General features: G+C 55.5%; 1 protein-coding gene across 3 annotated transcripts in view; it reads left to right on the top strand.

Annotated features, from left to right (window-relative positions):
• Positions 1-23,084, top strand: part of PRKCD (protein kinase C delta) — a 30,255-nt gene extending 7,171 nt beyond the window's left edge. For 2 of the 3 annotated variants that reach the window (XM_037134726.2, XM_037134724.2), the window contains 17 exons: positions 10,564-10,685; positions 11,755-11,954; positions 13,252-13,312; positions 13,481-13,643; positions 13,738-13,769; positions 14,904-14,989; positions 15,253-15,382; positions 16,030-16,130; positions 16,796-16,889; positions 17,102-17,202; positions 17,315-17,488; positions 17,637-17,728; positions 18,282-18,344; positions 19,375-19,513; positions 19,689-19,877; positions 20,451-20,579; positions 22,392-23,084. In XM_037134726.2, coding sequence (XP_036990621.2) covers positions 10,571-10,685; positions 11,755-11,954; positions 13,252-13,312; positions 13,481-13,643; positions 13,738-13,769; positions 14,904-14,989; positions 15,253-15,382; positions 16,030-16,130; positions 16,796-16,889; positions 17,102-17,202; positions 17,315-17,488; positions 17,637-17,728; positions 18,282-18,344; positions 19,375-19,513; positions 19,689-19,877; positions 20,451-20,579; positions 22,392-22,550 — 2,028 coding nt within the window. In that variant the 5' untranslated portion in view covers positions 10,564-10,570 and the 3' untranslated portion in view covers positions 22,551-23,084. Of the gene's footprint in view, positions 1-5,779; positions 5,803-10,563; positions 10,686-11,754; positions 11,955-13,251; positions 13,313-13,480; positions 13,644-13,737; positions 13,770-14,903; positions 14,990-15,252; positions 15,383-16,029; positions 16,131-16,795; positions 16,890-17,101; positions 17,203-17,314; positions 17,489-17,636; positions 17,729-18,281; positions 18,345-19,374; positions 19,514-19,688; positions 19,878-20,450; positions 20,580-22,391 lie in introns of those variants that run through there. The other variant, XM_037134723.2, reaches the window with a different exon arrangement.
• The last annotated feature ends 999 nt before the right edge of the window (positions 23,085-24,083 follow it).

The following is a 24,083-nucleotide window of genomic DNA, read 5'->3' as shown; positions in this document are numbered from 1 at the left end:
TCTGGGCTTCTCAGAGGGGAAATTGGAAGCACTGGGGCTTTAAGCAGGGCATGATTTTAAAATACCCTCTGTCTTAAAAGACCCACCAAGTTGCTGGGGCAGTGGGACAGTGCGGGCCAGAGTAGAGGATGGAGGGCAAGTGAACAGGCAGGTGCAGAGCCTGGGGTGGTGGAGGTGCCAGGATAGGGGCAGCAGGCGAAGGAAAGATGTCAGGATAGACTGCAGTGGCAGAAATGATAGTGTTGCTGTGTGAGGAGGGAGGGGGAGGAGGAAAATGACCCCCAGGTGTCCAGCGTGAACAACTGGGCAAGCACTGGTGCTGCTAGGAGATGGGGGGGGCACTTGCATGGGGGGAACATCAGTGGGTCTGTTCTGGATGTGTTTGACGTGTTCCAGCACCTCGAGATCGTGGAGAGGTCAGGGAGGCAGCTGGGTTCAGGAGGGTCTGGGCTGAAAGTTTAGAGAGAGCATGTACTGCCCAGATTGGGGAGGAGAGTGTTCAGCGGGCCTATGGTGGAACCTCTGGCTACAGGTCCAGATGGCTGTCCTTTGAAGGTCCCTGCCAAGGTGCCCAGGAGGGCAGGTTTGTGGTGGCTGAGCTGCTGTTTTCACAACAGCCCCGGAAGCTTTGGATCATGTCTGTGGCTGTGTTGGCTAAACAGGTGCAGCAGAGCAGCCAGTCGCAAGGACTAGGGCTGGGTCAGATGTCTGCTTGGTACAGGCTGTGGGTGTTGGGGGCTAGAAGGGAAGATAGGATTGCAAGTTCTTACAGTATCAGGGCTGGAGAAAGATGCATTGATTCTTGGGAGAGAGGAACTGAGGCCCCGACAGGGTCTCCTAGCATACTCAGGCTGTCTTTGCCCAGCGCAGTCTCTTCCCTGAGCAGCGGACCAAAGCAGGTCACTGCAGGGCTGGGTGGCTTGAAAGAGCCCCCTTACCCACGGAGCCAAGAAAGTTTGGAGGCCCCTGAAATTACCAAACAGAGCTGGAAATGGTGCCGGGAGCTGCACTCAATACAGCCTTTTACAGACAACAGCAGTGCAGGCTGGCCAGGCTCACAGAGCCCCCAGGGCAGACCCGATCAGAACCAGACCTGTCCAGCCCGCACCCAGCTCCCTGACCTCCAGTTCTTCTGTTCCCTCCCTGCTGTGGGAGGCACACCACACCGCCGCCTCTCTCCAGCTCTCTTCTGCTCCACGAAGTGGGAGGCATCATCTGGGCCCAGGCCCCTTGCGGGGACCCGTGGCAGAATCCTTAGATGGCCATCTCTCTTTCTCTTAAACACAAAGATGAGTGTCAAGAATCAGGAGGCTCTGTGGGTGCACAGAGAGAAGGGCTGAGGAGCAGGCTTGGGGCCATCTCTGTGGGGGTTGGCGAAGGGGCTGTCCCTTTCCCAACCACGTGCACATGCTCTTATCTCCCACCGTAGGCCCAGTGGGCAGTTGCAGGGCTAGAACCAGAAGGTCCCTCTCTGCCTTCCCCAGGGGCTGGCCTGTAGGCTTTGGGCTTTGGGTACATCGCTCCACCTATCTTTGTCTGTTTCTGCCCAGTGAGTCTGGAGCCCAGTGGGGATCATGTGTGGGGTACTTGGTGCAGCCATCGCATCTGCACAGGTTCAGGCCCTCGCCCTCTCCTGTGTGCCAGGCCTGTGACTGCCCCATCCTCTCAGACAGGCGGGGGGAGCAGGCGTGCCCAGCAGTGAGCAGGCCTGCTGCTCCCTCCTTCCCTGGCCCACTTGGGGCCAGGAAGGACTCTCTCCAGCTTCCCTCACTGAGGGGGCCCAGGCTGCCTGACACCCAGCTGCCTTGCTCATCTCCTCAGCCACTGTGCCCCAGGGACTGCAGTAGGAAAAGCTACATGTGCAATTTCCTGAGCCAGATCCTGGTCAGGGATGTGTGGGTCCTTCTAGGCCTGTGTTTGTCTTTGTGCCGTGTGCACATTATGTGCCGCGATACCCCATGTGCACGGGGGTCTCTCTGTGCTGGTGAGTGCATGTGGGTGTTAGTGTCCTGTGTGGTCTGCGTGGGCCTGGACGTCTGTGACATGTGAAAGTCAGTGAGCCGGGGTACGTTTCTCAGTGTACGTGTCACCGAGTTGTCCCAGGAGTATGTCTGTGCCGGTGGCTATAGCCGTCCCTGTGCGCATGTCTGACTGCAAGTGGGGCCTCCCCTGTGTAACTTCGTGTTTGGGCTGGCGGGTGTGCCATGTATGCACATGCGTGCAGTTATTCTGGGAGAGGGCCTGATATAACCCCCCACCCCGGCTGCTCACAGAGGCCCCCTTGTCCTCAGTCCTGCCATGAAGGGGCCTTTGTTTCTCCCTCAGGGGTACTCAGGGGCTTCTCCCTCCGGCTGAGCTGAAGGCTTCCCCGGTCCTACAGCTAGCTGAATGACTCAGAACCCTGTGCCTGGTATGGGCTCTGTCCCCAAGGAGGTCCTGCCCCCACACGTGCTGGCTGGAGCAGGTGTGAGCTGATGCTAGGCCAGGGTTCCTTTGGCCAAGTGAGCCGTGGCACCTCTGCTCATCCCTCAGGTTGAAACCCCCCATGGCCTCCCATCCAACAGAAGCTCCAGCCCTCATGCTGCCCCAGCCCCTCTCCCTCCCTTCTTCCTGCCTGCTGCTTGAGCAGTGGTCCTATCCTCCTCTGTAATCACACATTTATGTGACTGTCCCCGCCAGTCTGCATTTTGTGCATCTGGTGTGTCTTGTCATGGTGGTGCCTGCAGACTGGGCTTGGGGAGCGCTGGGCGTGAGCTGGAGCTAGGCTGGGCCTTCGGAACCTGCAGCCCCCACCCTGTCATGTGCAGACATCACTTCATGTGTTTTCCTGGGAAGAGGGCCAAGGCCTTTCATTGGTTCTTAAGGTATCGTCACCTCTTTTGCAATTGCAAAAGTTTCATTCACACTGCTACACCCCTCTCCACGACTCCCACCTGATTTCAGTGGGCTGGCCAGACCCAGCAGTGGAATTTTTGAATGTCCCCAGGACAGTTAGGAGTTGGACCATGGCTAAGAAGACTGAGCTGGAGGCAGAGACGCTGCCCAGGCAACAGACCCAAGTCCTCTGCAGCAGCAGGATCCCAGACACCTGCATGGGATACCCGCAGGGGGCCATGGTGCCAGGAAGCAGCTGGCTACCTGGGGAGTGAGAAAGGATCCCCTGGGACTAGCCTTTAGAACTGTCTGGTAGGATACGTAGGAATTCAGGAAGACATTCCTCCTGAGGGAACCGCGTATGTAAAAGTGGGGTGGCTTGAACATGGGACAGGTACTTGGAATAGCCAGAAGTGAGATAGAGGTGGAGCACAGGCCAGGGCAAGGCTGAGGTGTGGGCTTCCTCCAAGGGCCAGTGGGAGCCCCGGAGGTTCCAAGCTGTGGGGAGAATGAATGGGAAGGGACTAGGAATGGTGACAGGTGGCAGGGGTTCATGGGGAAAGGGAGGAGACTCTAGGCAGTGGTTGGTGTGTGGCAGGTGAGGGAGGTGACAGAAGGATCCCCGGGGGATGAGACTCCTGTCCCAGGGAGGGGCAGGTATGGGGAGCATCTCCTGTTCTGGGGCTTGGCCAGGACCTGAGATAATAGCTGGTCCTCCTCCCTGGACAGGGCTGGACACACATGGGGGCTGGGACACAGGCCCTGGTGGGGGCCTTGGAAGGGTCTTCCTAGCCCTTCCCCTCCCCTACCTCCTGATCTTCTAGCTGGGCCCATTTCCTGGGTTGTGAAACCCCTGTGGCCTCCTTACTTGCTTCTTGGGGAGGCCATCCTCTCAGCCAATCTGCTACCCGCCCGCCCGCCCAGCCCGGCAGCTTCCTCCACACCCGGCCCCCTGCCCTGTTGCAACTCTGCCAGGACCAGCCCTTCTCCTTCCTGCTGATCACACTGCCTCTCACTCTTCTTCCCTCCCAACGCCTGGGTGTCTCATGTGCCTCTACCCGCCTTCATTCATCCTTCATGGCCTATGTGGGCTGTCCTTTGCAGGCCCGAGTAGGGTCTGCATCTCTAGGAGGCCTAGTCTCATACCACCACCACCAGTTTTGGTGGTGCCTTCCATGGGCAGGCAGCAGGGGCTGCCCCAAGTCTGGGCAGGTGTGCTTGGGGGGCGGTGCACTGGAGGGGCACCTCTGCTCCTCAGGGGTCTATGGAAGGGAGCAGAGGTCAGACCCACCAGGGCCTCAGCTGATCTCTGCTCCCCCTTGTGTGTGAGATCTCGGTCTGCCAGTTCTTGCTTGGCTGGCAGACTTTCTGAGGGACACCCTCTCCGCATTCACACACACTCCAAGAGCCTGGCCAAGGCCTTTGTTTTCAGGCCCCCTTTGCTCCTCTGTCCAGCGGGCATCACCTTGTGACCTATGAGGCAGAATCAAATGCCAGGAAAGGGCTGGGGGGGAGGGCACCAGGTCAGTTCTGCAGGCCAGGGGACCCTCATTGTCCTCAGTTTCCCAATCTATAGGGGCATGTCAACCTCTGAGGGCCCCATCCCTTGGAGATATTTTGGCTTGCTAGGTTTCATTTCTCCCCGCTAACAAAAGTGTTATCAAACAATTTACACATGGTTGGAGAAACATTAGGAAATGCTTTCCCGTTGCTGGTGGTGCTGCCCCTCAGGCTGTGTCCCCACCCTGCCTTCTTTGCTGGGGCACACTCCTGTGCACCTGTGTGGCTGTGCAACATGCACACTTGTCCTCTGCGTCCTGGAGCTCCAGTCAGCGTAGTCAGTCACTCTGGTCAGCTCAATGTCAGCCTTGCCTTCTCTCCCGGACTGGCTGGGAGCAGGTGTCCATCACCGAGGAGGCGCATGCGTGCTCTGGCCTGGCCTCTCCTTCCCTCTGCACTGCTGGTTGAGGGCAGGGTGGGGAGCAGGGCCTCTGAGCCTCTATCCCCTGGGGCTGGAATCCAGTAAGGCCAACCCTTACCCAGGTTTTGAGAACTGGGGGCTGGCCAAGCAGCAGGGACAGGAGGAAAGGAAGCAGTTCAGAGGTCTGTACCACCCACCCTTTTTATATAGAGAGGGGGTGGTCCGCAAAGCCTAGGACCAGCATGGAGGTGGGGGGGGGGGAAGATTCTGATCAAGCACAGGGTACCTGTCTCCTGGTGTCCTCACCTCTGTTTTCTTTATCCTCATGAATGTGTGGTGTGTGCTGCTCCTGGCGCATTTACTTCTCTAATGCTGCCCTCTCTTTCCCTTCATCTCTTCTTGGCATGATGCATTGGAAAGAATGTGGGTCAAAACACCAGGCAAGCCTGGATTCAAGTCCTTCTTCCACCACTTACTGGCTGTGTGATCTTGGGCAAATCACTTAGCCCCCCTGAGCTTGTTTTTTCTCATTGGTAAAATACTGATCTCCTGGACCTGCACAGGGATGAAGTATGCTGATGCCATTACAAGGCTAATCTAGTATGTTGTTGGCCTCAGAAAAGGAGGATTCATCTTGTAAGTAAGGGCTCTGAGATTCATACCCAGACCTTTTGACTCCAAGCCCAGTGCTCTCTGCCTCGTTGGGCTGCCTTCTCTGTGGGCTAGAGAAGAAGGAATATAGAGACCGGGAGCCCACAGATGGCTGGGAAAGGCTGGGCTGGCCTCAGCTGGCTCCAAGAGCTTGTCTCTATGGAGCCGTGTCTGGGGTCCAGGCCCAGCCGCCTCCATGGCGCTGCAGGGCGGCGGTGAGGCTGAGCCAGTGGCTTTCCTCTGAGGCCTGTGAGCCTGGGCCTATTTGCATGGGGCTATAAATAGTTGGCACACCTTGCTTTTGTGCCGTTACTTTACCCCTTGGCCTTCCCACCAGTGTTCAGACGCTCTTCAAGGTAGGTGGGCGACTCTGGCTCCACAGTGCAGTGGAGGACTTGGTGTGCTGGGACCCAGGACCTATCAGAATCACATAGTGATGGAAGAAGATGCTGGCTCCTGGTGTCTCTCTGTCCTGGGGTCCAGGCCATATAACTGGGGTAAAGGAGGTGGTAGAGCCTGGCAGGACCCATGCTCTAGTTTTAGTCCTAGGAAGTTGGGGCCAGGCCGCCTAACCCTAGGATTACTGCCAAAGAGCCCCAGGAGGTCTCCTTTCTTGTGGCACTGCGGCCTAGTGGTACAGGTTTGGGTCTGGGGCCCGCTGTGGTTGTGGTTTTCCCCCAGTGGCTTCTAGCTAACTGTGAGCAGCAGCTGCTCTCAGTGTGCCTGCAGAAAGCTAGAGGGCAGGCCTGATGGGCAGCCTGCAGGGCTGGGCTCTGCCTCACCCTCCCAGGGCTTCTCTGATACCCGCCCCCCTCCTCTGCCCCACTCTCTTCTCCTCCATGTAAGCTGGGTGGTTCCCATGGACAGCCTCTGCTGGGCCACCTGGAGGCAAGGGAGGTCATGGAGTGCATGGGCTGCCTGGGTTTGGTCCCAAGGGGAGGCAGTGGGGAGAAGGAGCTGCCAGCAGGTGTTGGGCACAGGCGCTGTTTCAGGGTGAGCAGCTCTGTGTTCCTGGAGACTGGGTTGGCCTACCTGAGAAGTGAGCTCAACAGGACTCTCTTCCCAGACTGTTGGGTAGGTGGGAGATGTGAGTGTACCTCGTAGACTGAGAAGGGAGGTGCATATGGCTGCTGCAAGCAAGAAGGGGTGATAGCATTTAAAGGACTTCACCCTGAGACCTGTGGGGTTGATGTTGGCTCTTGTCCCTCACAAATTCTTATGACAGCCCTGCACCAAGGGACCATTTCTCATCTGGAAGCTGGGGGCTGGCTGAGACTCAGGCCAAGTGCCCCACACTGAGTCCTGTGGCCAGGGCAGCATTGGTATTGTTAGGGTGTTGCTGCCAGGCATCTTGACCATTATTTTGCCACCCAGGGCTTCCCTGACCTCCTCTGTCCCCAGAGCCAAGCACCTTACAGCACAACTGCTCCTCTTTTGTCCCTGCCCACCTTTCCACTCAACCCTGATCCTCTGAGACACTGCTCAGAAAGTCCGTCATTGCCCCACCTGGGTCTTGAGGTTATCTTGTTGGGACTCGGGAGGCTGAGCCATGTGTACTGGGCTCAGGTCTAGGGAATGTGGATGCAGATGTGTAGCAGGTGTATGCTGTGCAGGGGCCCTGCTGATCATTCTGGAGTCCCAGGGAGCACTCACCTGGGTGCTCTCTACACTGGACTCTGGGCCAGGCAAGGTGGAAGGAGGGGCATGATGTCATTTTGCCTGGGGGTATGGGACATTCGCCCAGACTCATACCCACTCTCAGCGAGGCCAATGCAGCTAGCTCACTCTTCACTTTAACATTACCTGAGTACCCACCACGTGCCATCTATTCCATGTCCTTGCAGGCACACACCTCTCCATAGCTGTGCAGTCACTCCCATATGCACCCTCACACACACCAACTCACACTCACGCATGGTACAGCCCAGGGAGGAGCCAGCAGCAGCCTACAGCTGGCTCGCCCTCCCTTTACAGAGAGGTCATGGCAGCTGACCTGGTTGGGCTCAGGCTGAAGGCTCTGGAGCCTGGGCTCAGATGTGAGTTTGCACACCCACTTTCACTCCCTCTGAGTAGGAGCCAGGCCTAGACAGGGGACACGGTGGTGTCTGCCCCTATGGGGCCCTCCCCTCTGCTCTGGCTGTTAGCCTCAGAGGACTGGCCAGGCCACTGGGCTGGGCTGCAGGCTGAGGTCAGTGTTTCCCATGAGCTCATCTGGGCTGGGGGCTCCCAGCAGACACAGCTGCTGCTCTGGCTGCCTCGTGGAGAGGCCAGGGGAGCTGTCCCTGGGCAAGGCGGCCACTGCATGTGCGCATATACACATGTGTGGGTAGGGGGGCATGCGTGAGTCCCCCTCTACCAGCCTGTGTTCAGGATGGGGTACGAGTACACGTGTACGTACGCATACATGAGTGTTTGTTCATCCAGGGCTGTGGTGCATCCTCCTGCATGGGGCCCAGGGCCCTTGTCCAAGTAGATACATGAGTGTGCAAGTGTGTGTTTGCACACGTGAGCATCCTTCATGAACAATAGCCTGAAAGATGCTCAGGGTCATTTCCTGTAGTGACCCTCGATTTGAGGAACATGAGGAGTGGGGAGCGTGGGCCAACCTGTGTGGTTTAAAAAACAAATTCAGTGTTACATGGAACATTAAAATAGTTTTATATTTGGAAAATAATTTGTTTGAAAGTACAGGCAATCTTCCGGAAAGGCAAGAGGCCCCTACCTCAAGGGGTTCGGGTTCAGAAAGGTTGGGACACTGATGTGGGCAGGGCCTTCCACTGCCCTGGCTGCCGAACAAAGCGGGTGCTTCATCAGTGGAATCTCAGCTTCAGATTCTGGCTTGGCCTCACAGTGTCAGTTTCCTCATCTGAAAAGTGGGGGTGGTCATCTTGTTTCTGCTTGTTTACCTGAGTATTTAGGAGCAAAAAAATTTTTTAAATATATCTGATTGATTATGCTATTACAGTTGTTCCATTTTTTCTCCCCCTTTTTTCCCTTCTGCCTTGTACCCCACCTCCCACCATCATTCCCCTACCTTAGTTCATGTCCATGGGTCATACATATAAGTTCTTTGGCTTCTCCATTTCCCATACTATTCTTAACCTCCCCATGTCCATTTTGTACCTACCATTTATGCTTCTTATTCCCTGTACCTTTTCCCCCATTCCTCCCCCTCCTCTCCCCACTGATAACCCTCCACGTGATCTCCATTTCCGTCATTCTGTTCCCGTTCCACTTGTTTGCTTAGTTTGTTTTTGGTTTTGGTTTTGGTTTTTTAGGTTTGTTTGTTGATAGTTGTTTGTTGTCAGTTTACTGTTTGTATTTTTGATCGTCTTTTTCTTAAGTCCCTTTAACATTTCATATAATAAGGGCTTGGTGATGATGAACTCCTTGGACTTGAACTTACCTGGGAAGCACTTATCTGCCCTTCCATTCTAAATGATAGCTTTGCTGGATAGAGTAGTCTTGAATGCAGGTCCTTGCCTTTCATGACTTGGAATACTTCTCTCCAGCCCCTTCTTGCCCAAAAGTTTTCTTTGGAGAAATCAGCTGACAGTCTTATGGGCACTCCTTTGTAGGTAACTGTCTTCTTTTCTCTTGCTGTTTTTAAGATTCTCTCCCTCTCTTTAATCTTGGGTAACTTAATGATGATGTGCCTTGGTGTGTGATTCCTTGGGTCCAACTTCTTTGGGACTCTGAGCTTCCTGGGCTTCTTGGAAGTTTATTTTTCTTTGCCAGATCGGGGAAGTTCTCTGTTATGTTTTCAAATAAGTTTTCAATTTCTTACTCTTCCTCTTCTCTTTCTGGAACCCCTATGATTCAGATGTTGGAATGTTTAAAGTTGTCCTGGAGGTTCCTGAGCCTCTCCTCATTTTTTTTGAATTCTTGTTTCTTCCTTCTGCTCCAAATCGTTGATTCGAGTCCCAGTTTCCTTCCCTTCACTGTTGGTTCCCCGTACATTTTTTTCTTTCACTTTTCATAGCCTTCACTTTTTCCTCTATTTTGTGGCCATACTCAACCAATTTTGTGAGCATTCTGATTACCAGTGTTTTAAACTGTGCATCTGATAGGTTGGCTATCTCTTCATCACTTATTTGTATTTTTTCTGGAGCTTTGATCTCTTCTTTCATTTTGGCCTTTTTTTCTGGGGGGGGGTCTGCATGCCTGTTACATAGTAAGGGGTGTATAGCCTTAGGTGTTCACCAGGGCAGGGCAACCCACGTCCATGCGCTGTGGTGCTGTCTGTGGGGGAGGGGTGCAAGAGGGACCAATGCCACTTGCTCAGCTCTCAGCCAGCTTTCAGTCACTTCCCCCGATACCCACAATTAAATTGGGCCCTTCTGGTGCTGATTCCCAGGTGGGTGGGTTTTTGTGCATTCTAGGACCCCGTGGGCCTCTCCAATGAACTCTCCTGTGAGGCTGGGAGTTTCTCCTGCTGCCACAATCTCCACAGGTTCTTTCAGTCAGGTTTTGAGGCTTTATTTCCCCACGCTAGAATTGTGGGGTTGCATGGTCTGTCTCACTTCCCAGTTGTTCCTCCCAGTTTATCTGCACACAAATGTGGCACCGCCCGGTCTGCCAGCCACTGCCTTGCCCTCCCTGGTATAAGCAAAAATCTTTGAAAACCAAGAGGGCTGTGTGGGGAGGAAGGGGCACTGTCCTTCACTTTGTAGCCAGCGCATGCTGGGTACTAGGCACACAGTAGTAGATGTATTTAGCTGGGTATTAAAGGAGGCAGTGAATGACTTTGCAAATGAACAACAGGAAGGTCACAGATTCGAATGGCCCCAGGGCCAAGGGAGGTTTTGGAGAGGCATGAAAAAGGTCCCTGCCTGGAGCCGATAGGGGTCCTGACCAAGGGGGCCGTGCCAGCCAGCTCTTGCCTGATGTCTGGTCATCTCGTTTTACTAGGGATGCCACAAATATCAGCTTATATAAAACTTCTCAACTTTAGCTTTGGCAGCTAAGACTAGTACATTTGAAGCACCACGTGGGCCAAGGTCAATGCCATGAGAGCCCTGGGGGGAGGGGATTCCTGACCACCTCCCAGGACTGTTCCCACTGGCCCTGCCCTGCTGCCCAGCCTCACTCCTTCTATCTGTACCACCCCGCTGCAGGCCCAGCATGGCACCATTCCTGCGCATCGCCTTCAACTCCTATGAGCTGGGTTCTCTGCAGGCCGAAGATGAGGCAAGCCAGCCCTTCTGTGCTGTGAAGATGAAGGAAGCACTCAGCACAGGTAGGGCTGGAGGCTGGACCCTGGAAACGTGGCAGCAGCCTGTGGGGCTGAGAGTTTGGTCCCAGTGGGCGGCACTGGCAGGGGCTGGGCCTTATTCCTCCAGAACCTCTGAAGTATCCTACTCTTCCTCATCCTTGTCTTCCTGGCAGCCCAGGTGTAGATGCAAGATGGCAGAGTGCACCAGCACTGGCTGCATGCAGCCCTCACAGGGCTTTGGCTCCTCCCTCTCTGGTTGTTTCAGCAAACGGTTTTTACACGTGCATCTGTGCCAGGCCCTGTGCTGAGCACCGAGGACATTGCTGTGCACTGGGGCCGACCTGGCCCTGCCCCCGAGAGGCTCACAGTCAGTTCAGGGCGGCGGACAATGCAGCCTATGATAGGGAAGCTGAGAGAGGGTGCTGTCCCCTGCTGGGGCCAGGATATTCTTCCTGGAGGAGGTGAATAGTTCAGGGTATTCCTCCTTGCATCTGCCCTCTTCTGGTGAACCCTGGCTCATCCTTTAGGTGTCAGCTAAGCTGTCTCTTCTTCCAGAAGCTTTCCCAACCCTTAAGCTGGGGCAGGGCCCCCGACATGGGCAGTTCTAGAACAATCAACTTTGCCCACTTTGGTTTCATTACAGCTGTGATTTAACATTTACTGGAGGCATGAACTGGTTCATGTCTGCTTGGGATTGAGGCTCTAGGAGGGCAGGCACCAGGCTTAACTTTTCTTTCTGCCGTGTTCCTTGCCTCTGATACAGTGGCTGGCATGTGGGAGCTCCCAGCACATGTCCACTGAGTGTGAATGCATAGGGAAGGGGCATCTGAGTGGGGCTGGAGGAAGAGGGTCTCAGGAAGAAGGAGCTGCCAGCAGCTGTGTGTTGGGAGTAAGATGAGGCTGGCGAGGTGAGCGGAGCACAGTCGTGCAGGCTGACCCGTGGAGGCTCAGTCCCAAGGACACTGGGAAGCCACGGCGGGCCCTTGGGGAGAGAGCCAGGCAGAGTCTGTCGGGGCCGAAGGCTGTGGGAGGTCTGGGAAGGGAGGGCCGGGAGGGCCCTTGCCTGATGTGGCCGGCTCGGCCCCCGTTGCAGAGCGTGGGAAGACGCTGGTGCAGAAGAAGCCCACCATGTACCCCGAGTGGAAGTCCACATTCGACGCCCACATTTACGAGGGCCGTGTCATCCAGATTGTGCTGATGCGGGCCGCGGAGGAGCCGGTGTCCGAGGTGACAGTGGGCGTGTCGGTGCTGGCGGAGCGCTGCAAGAAGAACAATGGCAAGGCCGAGTTCTGGGTGAGGGGCCCTTGAGCTGTAATGGTGTGTGGGTGCATGTGTACATGTGTGCACGGTGAATGAGCATAGCTGCTGGCTGAAGCCTTGCAGCTGAAACAGCTGAGTTTGAATCCCAGCACAGCAGTTTACCAAATCCCGGCCTCTCTGAGCCTGTTCCCAAATCTATAAAAAGGAGAAACTGCTAAAAGACCCTCCCTGCCTTGGTGTCAGTTGTTCAGATGAAATGAGCAGCTGGATGCAAAGGGCTAATTTTAGGACCAGGCACAGGGTAGGTGCTAAAGAGCCATCCTCGTTGTTACAACTACTTTCTTCCCGTTTAATTTTACAAAGGCAGGGTGTGCATGCAGCAGAACATTTCAGACTGTAAGGGTGTGTCTGACCCTAGCCCCAGGCTCCAGTCCCCTTCTCAGAGGCACCCATTGTTCCCAGTTCTGTTTGGAACCTTTGTAGATATTCCAGGCCCGGGCCGGCATTAGGGAGCAGGAGGTATGTCCTTCAACAGCAAGGATGTGGGTGAAGGGGAAAGCTGGTGGCCCACCACTCACCTGCCAAACCAGGACTCTACACATATGTGGCCATGTGTCCCTTGTAGCCACAGGATGCCAGTGCTGGCATAGCAGTCCTGCCCCCCCAGGGTTACCTGTGGTCTCCTGCAGCCAAAATGTCGCCACTGCAAAAGACCTGTGACCATCTAGGACTCTGGTTGGCCTCCAACCAGAGGGCTGAAGGGGTTGGGCTGAGAGGCAAGTTGACTCAGGGCTGCCCTGACCCTTGGCCAGTCAAGCAGAGACACTTGCTGAGCTCCCTGTCCCCAAGGGATAATGTCCGACCCCAGGCCTGGGGCCTGAGAAGGTGAGGGTCCTGCCTTCAGAACCAGCCAGTCTGTGTGAGGAGACTGGACGCGCAGACCACCGGACAGAACCAGCACGGGGGTGTCAGTATGCATGGGTCTGCGTCTCTGTGTGTGCGGGGGGTGGGGCCTCCGTTCGGACACCCTCGTTAAAGGGGGCAGCAGTATTGAGGGTGGGGAGTTTCCCTTCCCACTCTGTTCCCTGGCCATGTGGCTAGACTGGGTGTGGGCTGGATCCTTTCACTTCCCCAAATGTAATAATACCCCTGAGTGGGGGGTGGGGTGGGGCTCAGGGGCGGGGCCTGTTCCTACACATACCAGGCAGACAGGTGTTCCCACCAGGCTGCCAGGACTCCCTGGCCTTGGGGGACCAATTATGGGGGCGGGTTCTGAGTCTGGCCCGGCCCTGGGCCCGCCCTCATTGACCCCGCACCCTCACCCCTGCAGCTGGACCTGCAACCCCAGGCCAAGGTGCTGATGTCTGTGCAGTATTTCCTGGAAGACGGAGGTAAGGCCTGTCCTACCTGGGCTGGGGGTGTAGGTTCAGAGGCCAGAACCAGGACGGAGGGTTAGAGAAGCAGCCCCCATCAGCAGTCTGTCCAGGGCCTCCCTGGGAGTGACTATGGGAGCTGTCCCTTTTGTGGCTGTGGCTGACCTCACCCTTCGTGGTCTCCAGATTGCAAGCAATCTCTGCGGGGTGAAGACGAGGCCAAGTTCCCAACGATGAACCGCCGTGGAGCCATTAAGCAGGCCAAGATCCACTACATCAAGAACCACGAGTTTATTGCCACCTTCTTTAGGCAGCCGACCTTCTGTTCTGTATGCAAAGATTTTGTTTGGTGAGGGCTGGCTGTACCCACTGGTAGGTGGGATTGAGGGAGGGCTACTCCTAGTTTTTCCCCCACTAACCCTGCCGGGGGACTTGCCTTTCAGGGGTCTCAACAAGCAAGGCTACAAATGCAGGCGTAAGTGTCTCCACAGTTCGGCTTGTTCGCAGTGTGTGTGCGTGGTGCCCAGCAGTGCCTGGGCGTGGTCACGGGAGAGCCTGTGTCCCTGTGTTGGGGCCGCATGCCTGGACAAAGACTGCTGGAGTGTGCGTGCGAGGTTTTCCATACCGGAGTGCCTGTGTGACAGCTGCACCCAGCGAGCGCTGGAGCCGGGCCTGCGTGCCTCTCCCCACTCTCTGAGTTCAGTGACGTCACACTGGCAGCCTGCAACAGGTCACAGTGGAGCATTCACAGGGCAGTCAGCCGGTGCTACACGTCAGGGCCTTTTCCCCCAGAGAGACCGTCGGACCTTGTCTGGCACACCCCTGCTGCATGTGTGCTTCTGTTAGATACGTGTGCATCTGGGTGCACATGTATGAACACGCCTTTCTCCATGAGGGGCAAACGCTAGGCATTGTGGGCTGGCAGTTATGAGCACAGGCTCCGGAGCCAGACTGCCTGGGTTTGAATCCTGGCTCTACCACCTCCTAGCTGTAGGGCTGTGGGTAAAGTTACCCAACACCTCTGTGCCTCAACTTTCTCATCTGTAAAATAGGGATAGTAGAGTCATTGTGGAGATCAAGTGGAATGAAATATGTGAAGCCGTATGTTAAGTGTGGCTGGCACATGGTAAGCGTTCTGTCAGTGTGTGAGGAGCCCTGTCGTTCTGTACAGCTGTGTGTATGCGTGTCCCGGAGCTGGGGCACACCTGTCTGTGTGTGCGTGTGCCGGGAGAGAGCCTGGGAGCTGTTTGCTGCACTGGGACATTGGAGAGGGAAAGGCGGGCTCTCTTGCCTCCTCTTCTCTCACTGCAGTACCCCACACCCCTCACTTCTGCCCTCCCTCGCCCCCACTCACCAGCACTCCTCTAGCCTAATTTCTGAGATCCACCAGACCGGCCTGTCCTCCCTGCCCCATCCTTCCCAGGCCCCTCCTTCGAGGGCTGGCAGGAGGAGAGAAAAATAAAGCTCTGGGCCCCAGGCCTCGGTGGGGTGAGGGTGTGGGTGGTTGGGAGAACGGTGGCTTTGTGTAGGGGGTTGGACTGGGCCAGCTCACAGCCTCTGCCCTTCCTGGTGCCTTCCCATCCCCCTCCCGGGCCTGCGCCTCCTCAAGAATGCAACGCTGCCATCCATAAGAAATGCATCGACAAGATCATCGGCCGGTGCACAGGCACTGCAACCAACAGCCGGGACACCATAGTGAGGCTGGGTCCAGGGCAGGCCCTGGGGATCCGGGGGCTTGGCCAGGTGGGAGGGACTTGGGCTCTCCTCCCCCTTCCCTGTGGGGCTCACCCTTCCTCCCTGTCTTTCCTGGTCCTTCCTTGGACCCCCATATTTCCCAGTCCCCAGTGGAACCCTTTTGACATCTTGCCATGCATGGGGGGGGGGAGCTAGGGGTTGAGTAGAGGGCTGGAGCTGCCATGTGACCTTGACCTGTGACCCCACTCCCCACCCCACCCTAGTTCCAGAAAGAGCGGTTCAACATCGACATGCCGCACCGGTTCAAGGTTTACAACTACATGAGCCCCACCTTCTGTGACCACTGTGGCAGCCTGCTCTGGGGGCTGGTGAAGCAGGGATTGAAGTGTGAAGGTGCGTGCCACCCAGCCCCGGGGCTGGGGCGGAGGTGCTGGGGAGGGGGACTCCCAGCTGTGCCCACCCACCCAGACCTCAAACTCTGCCTAACCGATGCTGCCTTTGCCCTCTCCCTGGGGGGGCTTTCACATGGGGAGGCCCTGGGGAGCCCTCCCCACTGGCCCCACGAGCCCCACCGGCTCTGCCATTTACCTGCTCAGTGAGGACCAGACAGGAGGCGCCGCCTCTGCGCTCCGCGTCCTCAAGTGCAGGGGTTGGCGTAGAGTAGGATCCAGAGTCACTGCTCTGCACTGCAGCAGGTCCCCAAATGCACCCCCCGCCCGCCCCCCCCCCTCCACTGAGAGAAGGGAAACAAGAGTCTCTTACGGGAAAAGGGACTTGTCTGTGTTATCCCACACACCCTTTGAAGGGTTAGGGTTAGGTCCAGTATCTTCTGCTTTTTGTTTTCCTTCTTCAAAAAATGAAAGACGTGAAGTGCTTGCTCACGATGACTTCAGATGCATTTCTTTCTGAAGACAGAAAACCCAGCAGACCCCACAAAGCCCTCCTTCCTCCTAGTCTCCTCCCCCTCCCTGCCCTGGGTCGGGACTGCAGGCTGTCCTGCCTGGGCACGGCCTCACGGGCCTGCTTCTCCCTCACCCCAGACTGTGGCATGAACGTGCACCATAAGTGCCAGAAGAAGGTTGCCAACCTCTGCGGCATCAACCAGAAGCTTTTGGCTGAGGCCCTGAACCAAGTCAGCCAGGTGGGCAGCACCGTGGGGACCCGGGACCGAGGGTTGTGGGGTTGGGGCCGTCAGGGCGCACTCCCGCTCCTGGGGACCACAGTGGGGGGCTTTATGCCCAAGACCCCACTTCTGGAAGATCCAGTCTGAGAATTCAGCAGGAGAGCGTGGTGGGTGTATTCCCGTTAGAAACAAGTTGTTCTAACAGTTCCATATTGCGGGTGAAGCAGGGGTGGGGGTGCAGGTGAAACACTTGGACCTAAAAGCTTTTGTGTGTGTGCACGCGCACGCGTGTGCTCTTGTATGTGTTGGGTATGGTGGGGTTCAAGGGATAACATGAAATTTAAAGTAAAACTCTAGAATCACTCACAAGTGAAGGCAACACAAAAATCTGTGAAGCGGTTGGGAAGGTAGTGTCTAATTTACGAAACTTAATGTTTGTAATGCCTGCCTTCCAGACCGCCCAGGCACGCCTGTGCCATTGGAAGAGTGTGTGAGAGAGAGCGTGTGTGTGTGTGTGTGTGTGTGTGTGTGTGTGTGTGTGTGTGTGCCACAGCACTCGGGGGTCCTGGGCCTAGCCTGCGTTGCACCCCCATTGGTATCAAGGTTGAGTTATGATTGCTGGGTCCTCTCTCGGCTGGGAGTTCGACCGTTAATCTGACCGGCTGTCTGGCCACCTTCTCCAGAAACCCACCCGGAAGTCAGAGACGGAGTCTGTGGAGCCTGTTGGGATCTACCAGAATTTTGAGAAGAAGTCATTGGTCTCTGGAGATGAAACACGTAAATCAGGGCCTATTACCCAGAAAAGCCCTTAATTCCCACTGGGGCCCGGGATGGAGCCGGGCCTCCCTCCATGGTCAAGTGAGACCTGAAAGGAGGCACCGCCGTGGAGGAGGCCCTTCCTCGCTGAGGCCTCTCGCCCCAGCTCACCCCAGACCCCAGGGGGGGGGCTCTGTGGACAGAGACCTGTTTCTGAAGTACTGTCTCTCCAGCCGACAGTGGGACCTACGGCAAGATCTGGGAGGGCAGCACCAGGTGCAACATTGAGAACTTTACCTTCCACAAGGTCCTGGGCAAAGGCAGCTTCGGGAAGGTGAGGGGCCACGTGGCCCTGAGGCAGTCCAAAGGACCTGGCTGGGTGGGGCTGTGGTGCTCTGGCCTGTGGCCTGGGGCCTCTCCTGCTCAGCACCCCACTCACCCCTCAGGTGCTGCTTGCAGAGCTGAAGGGCAAAAAGCAGTTCTTTGCTATCAAGGCCCTCAAGAAGGATGTGGTTCTGATCGACGATGATGTGGAGTGCACCATGGTGGAGAAGCGGGTGCTGGCGCTCGCCTGGGAGAATCCCTTTCTCACCCACCTCTACTGCACCTTCCAGACCAAGGTGTCTGACCCTCCCACTGTCATCGCCCTCCTCACACTCCCTAGGGCGGGGCTGTGTCTCCTCTTACATCCCCCAGGGCAGAGTTGTCCCCCCCACTGCAGTGGCCCTCCCGTTCCTGTGCCTCTGCTCACCACCCTCCCCTCCCCAGGATCACCTGTTCTTCGTGATGGAGTTCCTCAACGGGGGCGACCTGATGTTCCACATCCAGGACAAAGGCCGCTTCGAGCTGTACCGTGCCATGTATGTCGGGAGGAGTCCGCTGCCAGTCTGACCTCCCTTTTTCCTTTCCCTGGAGAAGCTGGAGCTGGGGTTGGAGGGAGTGGGGGTAGCTGAGGCTGCCCCCACTGTACGGGAAGCCTGGGTGGTGGGCGAGCTGCAGCTGGGTGCATAGCACAGGCGTGTTGGGTTCTGTCCCCTCCTTGGGCCTCAGTCAGGGCAGCCTTACACGTGGTGATCTGCAGAACACAGGACCCTGGTCTGTGACCCCCAGACTAACATGCACCCCAAACTCTGTGTGTGTGTACATACATATGTGTATCACTATAAATGCATATAGTCTTGTGACAGAAAATTGTCTTATCTGGAGCTTTTCCTTTATAATTTTCTTTTCTGCCTGGGCCGCTAGCTAGCCTCCTCAGCCTGACAGAAGATGTACTTGATCGGGCCTGGGTGGCGTGTGGAGTTCCCTGCGGCACTGCCCGCCCCTGGAGGTGGGGCTGTGGGACCCCGGAGAGGCAAGGGCCTATGGACAGAAACTCCAGAACACTTCCCTCTCTGTCTCTCTCACATCCAGGTTTTATGCTGCTGAGATAATCTGTGGACTACAGTTTCTACACAGTAAAGGGATCATTTACAGGTACAGGTGGTGGGGAGTTGGGGTTTGGGGGAGCTTTCAGGAAGGAAAGCTCCAATGCCATCATATCCTCTGAAATGCCCTGAGAGGGGCCCAGCCCAGCTCTCCCCCATCTCCGCCTGGAGTCAGTGTTTAGTCAGGTATTTGCCTAACCCTCCTACTCCATTGCTAGAATTCCTGGTGGCCCCTCAGCTGAGGCTGGCACAGCTCCAGGAACTGGGAACTCACCGCCCATACTCAGCGCCATTGGTGGGAGCGCAGCACTGATTGGTACGGTGTCTTCCTTCCTCAGTGCAATTAGTCCCATCTGAAGGCCCATCTGCATACTCTCAGCTCCCACCAATAGGAACTGGTCCCATAAAACTCCCACCCAGTAAGTGACAGTCCCATCCGACAGTATTACAGTGCACTCATTAAAAAGGCTGAGGCCGTGTCCTATGTCCTGATACGGGATGATGCCAAGATGGGTGGTCAAGTGGCAAACCAACCCACGGGACAGTATATATTAAATATTAAGGTGCACGTTTTAAAAGATGAGGTGAAATGCATATTGAAGTGTGCTTGTCCATACCTAGAATCACTGCAGGGAAGGCCTGACCATCGAGGTGAGTGGAAGGTGCACTTTGCATATGCTGTTTGCCCTTTTCTAGTGCTCGTTACCATGTGTATAAACTAACCTACTCCAACAAACAACTACATAAAAACAGACATGCCCCTTACCCTTCTGGAGTTACACAAACTTAAACCAAGGGCCACTTCCACTGCTGACTGGCTAGGTGACCATGGGCAAGTGACATCACCTCTCTGAGTCTCATTTTGGGTTCTGGAAAGTAGGACGGCACGTGTCGAGATATGACAGACAGTAGGTAGCTTGCAGGAGGCACCTGTTTTGGAGCCTCCTTCCCTTCTGCTTCCTTTTGCTCCTTCCTTGTCCCCTTGGGAAGAGTAATAGGCTTACAGGGCTGAAAATGGGGGCCGGGGGACAGGGTGGACTTGGCCCCTGCTGACCCCCTCTCCTGCCCTTTCTCCTCAGGGATCTGAAGCTGGACAATGTGATGCTGGACCAGAATGGCCACATCAAGATTGCTGACTTTGGGATGTGCAAGGAGAACATATTTGGGGAGAAGCAGGCCAGCACCTTCTGCGGCACCCCTGACTACATCGCCCCCGAGGTGAGCTCCCACCCACCCCGCCTCCAGCCCAGTTAGACACGCGTCTTAACAGGGTGGAGCCAGGAAGGCATCACTTCCCCCTGGACAGTGATGTCTGCGCCAGGCCGGAGGGCGAGGAGGACTGGCGAGGCTTGTGCTCCAGGGTCCCTCTCAACTCTGGCGCCTCCTGCCCCAGATCCTGCAGGGTCTGAAGTACTCGTTTTCTGTGGACTGGTGGTCCTTCGGAGTCCTTCTCTATGAGATGCTCATTGGGCAGTCCCCCTTCCACGGTGACGATGAGGACGAACTCTTCGAGTCCATCCGTGTGGACACGCCGCATTATCCCCGCTGGATCACCAAGGAGTCCAAGGATATCCTGGAGAAGGTGGGAGGCCCCGGGCTAGGCTGGCTGGGGGCCAGAACCGGTAAACATGAGGTCAGGGGAATGCCAGAAGCCTCTGGGACGGCAGCCTCTCTGATGTTCCAGTCCTAACATGTGGGGGTATTGCTCTCTCTCCACATTCACAGGAGGTCCTGTCTGAGTGCCCTGCACTGAATTGGCCTGGTGTGGTGATTGGTTATGAGCTTAGGCCAGGAGACAGACCTGAGGTTAAACACTGAGTCTGTCTCCTTATCTGCTCAATGGAGCTATGAAAACTGGAGTTGCTGGGAAGAAAACATACGTGTATGAACCTTAGGTTTGTGCCAGGTAGATAGCAAACACTCAAGAAACAGCTACGGCTTTTACTCAAGTCCCAGCAGCCCCCACCTACAACCTGCTGTCTCTGGGGACCTGGGAGCACAGCTGGCCAGAGAGGATCCCTCATCCTCGGTGGCCCTGGGCTGCACCACTGGGCTGGGCCAGGCCTCTGGGACACCCTGGGTCTCTTGGGGGTTTGCTGAGGCTCTGATTTCCTACAGTCCTTGGGTGCTAACCAAGGCCCCTGCTGGGTTGCAGCTGCTTGAACGGGACCCAACCAAGAGGCTGGGAGTGACTGGGAACATCAAAATGCACCCCTTCTTCAAGACCATTAACTGGACTCTGCTGGAGAAACGTATGGTGGAGCCGCCCTTCAGGCCCAAAGTGGTATGTGATCCAACATTAGCAGGGCCACCCGCTCAGTGTTCTTGCCCCCTCTGCCTTCAGGGTGGGTACCTCCCCTGCCTGCCTCTCCTACATCGTTTACGTGCTTTCTCCTCTCCCTCCTTTCAGCAAACCTGCCTCCATGACCTCCCCGGCACATGCACTCACAGCCTCTACCCCAGTAGTCTCACCCTCTCTCTCCTCACTCAGTCATTCAGTGAACACTGGGAACTGTGGGTCCGGCCAGCCCTTCACCTACATTTTTTTAGCACCTGCTGTATGCTGTATGTTCTCTTTGCACATCCCAAATTCTGATTGGGAATCAGAATTTAAGGCCTATCTCCCTTCATCCATCAAAGCCATTTTCCAATAAGTATTGGAAATGCTGAGTGTGCGTTGGGTGCGGAGCACTGTGCCAAGCTGCTCAGCACAGCCAGAAGCCCAGTCCCAGAGCTGGAGGAACCCCCAGCTCAACAGAGATAAGAAACTGAACACAGATGCACACTCATGATATAACACAACAGTATGAGAGCTGTCACAAGGCCACAAGGCGATCAGTTGTCATCAAGCGAGTCTATCAGCAGGAGCCCAGAACCATGGAATGTGGTGCATCTGAGAGGAAGTGGGGTGCAGGCCAGGCTGGGAGCATCTGGGAGGTTTGTCCAGGTAGAGGAGGGATGGTTCACACGAAGTCCCAGAATCCAGAGAGGCCAACAGGCCAACAGGAGAGCAGAGGCAGGTTGGGGCCAGAATTGGGAGCATCGCAAACACCTCAGAAGTTGGACTTTATGGCTCTTCTCTGTTCACGGTTCCTTCTTCCTATTCCTTTTCTCTCCTCCACTTTTCTTGCTCGGGGACCTCAAACTCAATGCCTGCTGGGCTGGGCATGCCGCTTCAGGCCAGACCAGCTGCAGGAAAGTCACGAGGCCTGCTCTCAGTCTCAGTTGTGATAGAAAGAGTGATAGACTGATTTCTCTGTACTAAGAAACACCAGGCGGGAGTGGTGATCGCCAGCCTGTCAGTGGGAAGGGGCAGGGCCTGTGGCAAGGGCCCACGGGCGCTTCAGCACCAGGAGAGGATAGGCCAGGAAATGAGCTCAAGGCTGCTTTGCTCTGCCTGTTTTCAAAAGAAGCCAGAAATCTGGGTTTTTATGTCAAATTGCCCAATTTAAAAATACTGGCTCATATGCCATTAAAAACCACTGCTAGTCAAAATTCTGTACTTGCCAGCTCAGTTTGGCCTGAGAGCCACCAGCTTGAGCTCTCCATTACCATTTCACTGGATCCTCAGAAGCAGAGCTGCAGGCTTTTGCTTGGATGGCCCGATAGTAACTGGTTCAGGCTTTGCAGGCCAGAGGCTCTCAAAGAAGCCATAGATGATACATCAATCACTGGGCATGTTTGTGTACTGATACAACTTTATGGATGCTGAAATGTGAATTTCATTTAATTTTCATGTCATGAAATAGTATTCTCCTGTTGATTTTTTCCTAAACATTGAAAAATGTAAAAACCATGCCTAGCTTATGGGAGTAACAAAAACAGATGATGGGCAGGGTTGGCCCATGGGCCTGCTCACCTTTACTAATCCAGGCTCAGAGCTCCCTGCTGGCTTCCCTCATCCCCTTGGAAAAAACAGCACCCACTTTCTGGCTGGGCTCCCTTCAGGCTGTGGGGAAGACTTAGTAAGACCTTTTCCGGTCTTACTAAGAACAGCTCTGGCCTGGCCCAGCCTGACAGAGACCCCCGAGGTGTCTGGGGGCCTGGGGAGGCTGCCCCTGGGGTCCTGCCACCTGTTTCCATCCTGTGCCCACAGAAGTCCTCTGGAGACTATAACAACTTTGACCAGGAGTTCCTGAATGAGAAGGCACGCCTCTCCTACAGTGACAAGAACCTCATTGACTCCATGGACCAGACAGCATTCGCTGGTTTCTCTTTTGTGAATCCCAAATTTGAGAAGCTTCTGGAAAAGTGAGGTTCCCAGATATGCCCCCCAACCCATCGCAGCCAAGGAGCCCGGGTGGGCCAGCACGCCGTGCCTGCCCAGCCCAGACAGGATGGGCTCCGCCAGCCTGCATGCGTACCTGCCTGCCCCTGTGATAAGCAACAGTGTGACTGTCGTGATTGCTGCTGCCACCCGCCCCCGTCACCCCCGGGAGGGGCCTCGGCCCCTGTCTGAAGGGGCTCTTCATGGTACTTCCTCTGTGAACTGAGTGTGAATTTGCTTTTCCTCTGCCCTCAGAGGGAAACTGTAAATCCTGTGTTTCATTACTTGAATGTAGTTATCTATTGAAAAATTGTATTATATATATGCATATATATGTATGCACACACACACACAAATAACAGGCTGTATATATTGCTTAGTAGAGGAAAAAACATGAGGGACTGGTAATGTGTTGATCTTTTAAAATATATGTATATGACAAGAAAAAAAAAGAAGCACAAGCTGTGTGAACCTCCAGGTTCTTTTATTTGTGTATCAAAATAAATGCCAAATGGTACCATCCTGGCTGTCGGAACGTGTTTGTCCCAGGAAGCTGGTGGCAGCTGTGTCCTGGAAGCTGACAGAGTTGTTAGCTGTAGGCACGGGCCCCTGCGATTTCATGCAAATGTGTTTGTATTTATGGGTTTCCTCTGGCTCTGGGGCCCTGGGTTTCTCTGAGTAGCTTACAGAGCCCAGAGGCTCTGTGGGGCGGTGAGCGGAGGTGGTTCCAGCTGCAGGCAGTGTGTCTCAGCAGAGTGAGGGGCCAGTCTGGAAAGAGCAGAGAGGTGACGACCTGGCCAGAAAACAGGAGCTAAGGCCTAGAGGCTGGCCCAGGCTGGAAAGAAGAAAGGGAAGAGAAAGTTAACCACAGCTCAGGCTTTGGGAAGATCTGGATTCAAATTGCAGAGGGGCCAAGTGCTCATGTGAATTATTTTAAGCCTCCGTTCCCTCATCTGTAAAATGGGGAGAAGGCAAATTAATGCTAGGTATAACGCCCGTCTCACTACTATTTATCCCTGTTCTTGCCACAGAGGAGTCTGTCCGAGTTCCAGAATCTACTTCTCAGGAGCACTTGCCTACCTGGAGAAGGGGAGGGGACCAGAGTAGGAGAAAAAGGTAAGAAAGTGCCAGGTGACAGGGTCCAGGTTGACAGCCGTGCCCCAGTGTGCCCTGAACTGTGGAGACTGCCCTCCTCCACTTCAGTGTCTCCTGTCTCCTAGGTCTTCCTCTTCACCTCTCTCCCTTCGCTCCCTCTTTCTGTCTCTGGGATTACAGACCTTGTGGCAGGGCCTGCCCTCCACCCACTCTGGTCCAGCTCTTATCCCTTAGAGGTAGGTGAGGTGCCCCCAGCCTGATTGGCTGCTCCTTGCAGCCAGTCAGCTGACTTTTCACTTTTCTAGGCTGAGGTATATGTTTACAGCTGGAGAGAAGCAGGGCAAGGTGGAGCTGGTGCCAGCCAGGGGAGGGGACAGGAGAGGGGATAGTGGGGATAAGGGAGCCAAACCCAGAGACCAAATGTCC

The sequence above is a fragment of the Artibeus jamaicensis genome, unplaced genomic scaffold (genome assembly GCF_021234435.1).
Source record: "Artibeus jamaicensis isolate MK-2021 breed Jamaican fruit bat unplaced genomic scaffold, CSHL_Jam_final contig_519, whole genome shotgun sequence".
Lineage (NCBI taxonomy): Eukaryota > Metazoa > Chordata > Mammalia > Chiroptera > Phyllostomidae > Artibeus > Artibeus jamaicensis.
This window is presented reverse-complemented; position numbering and strand designations above follow the sequence as displayed.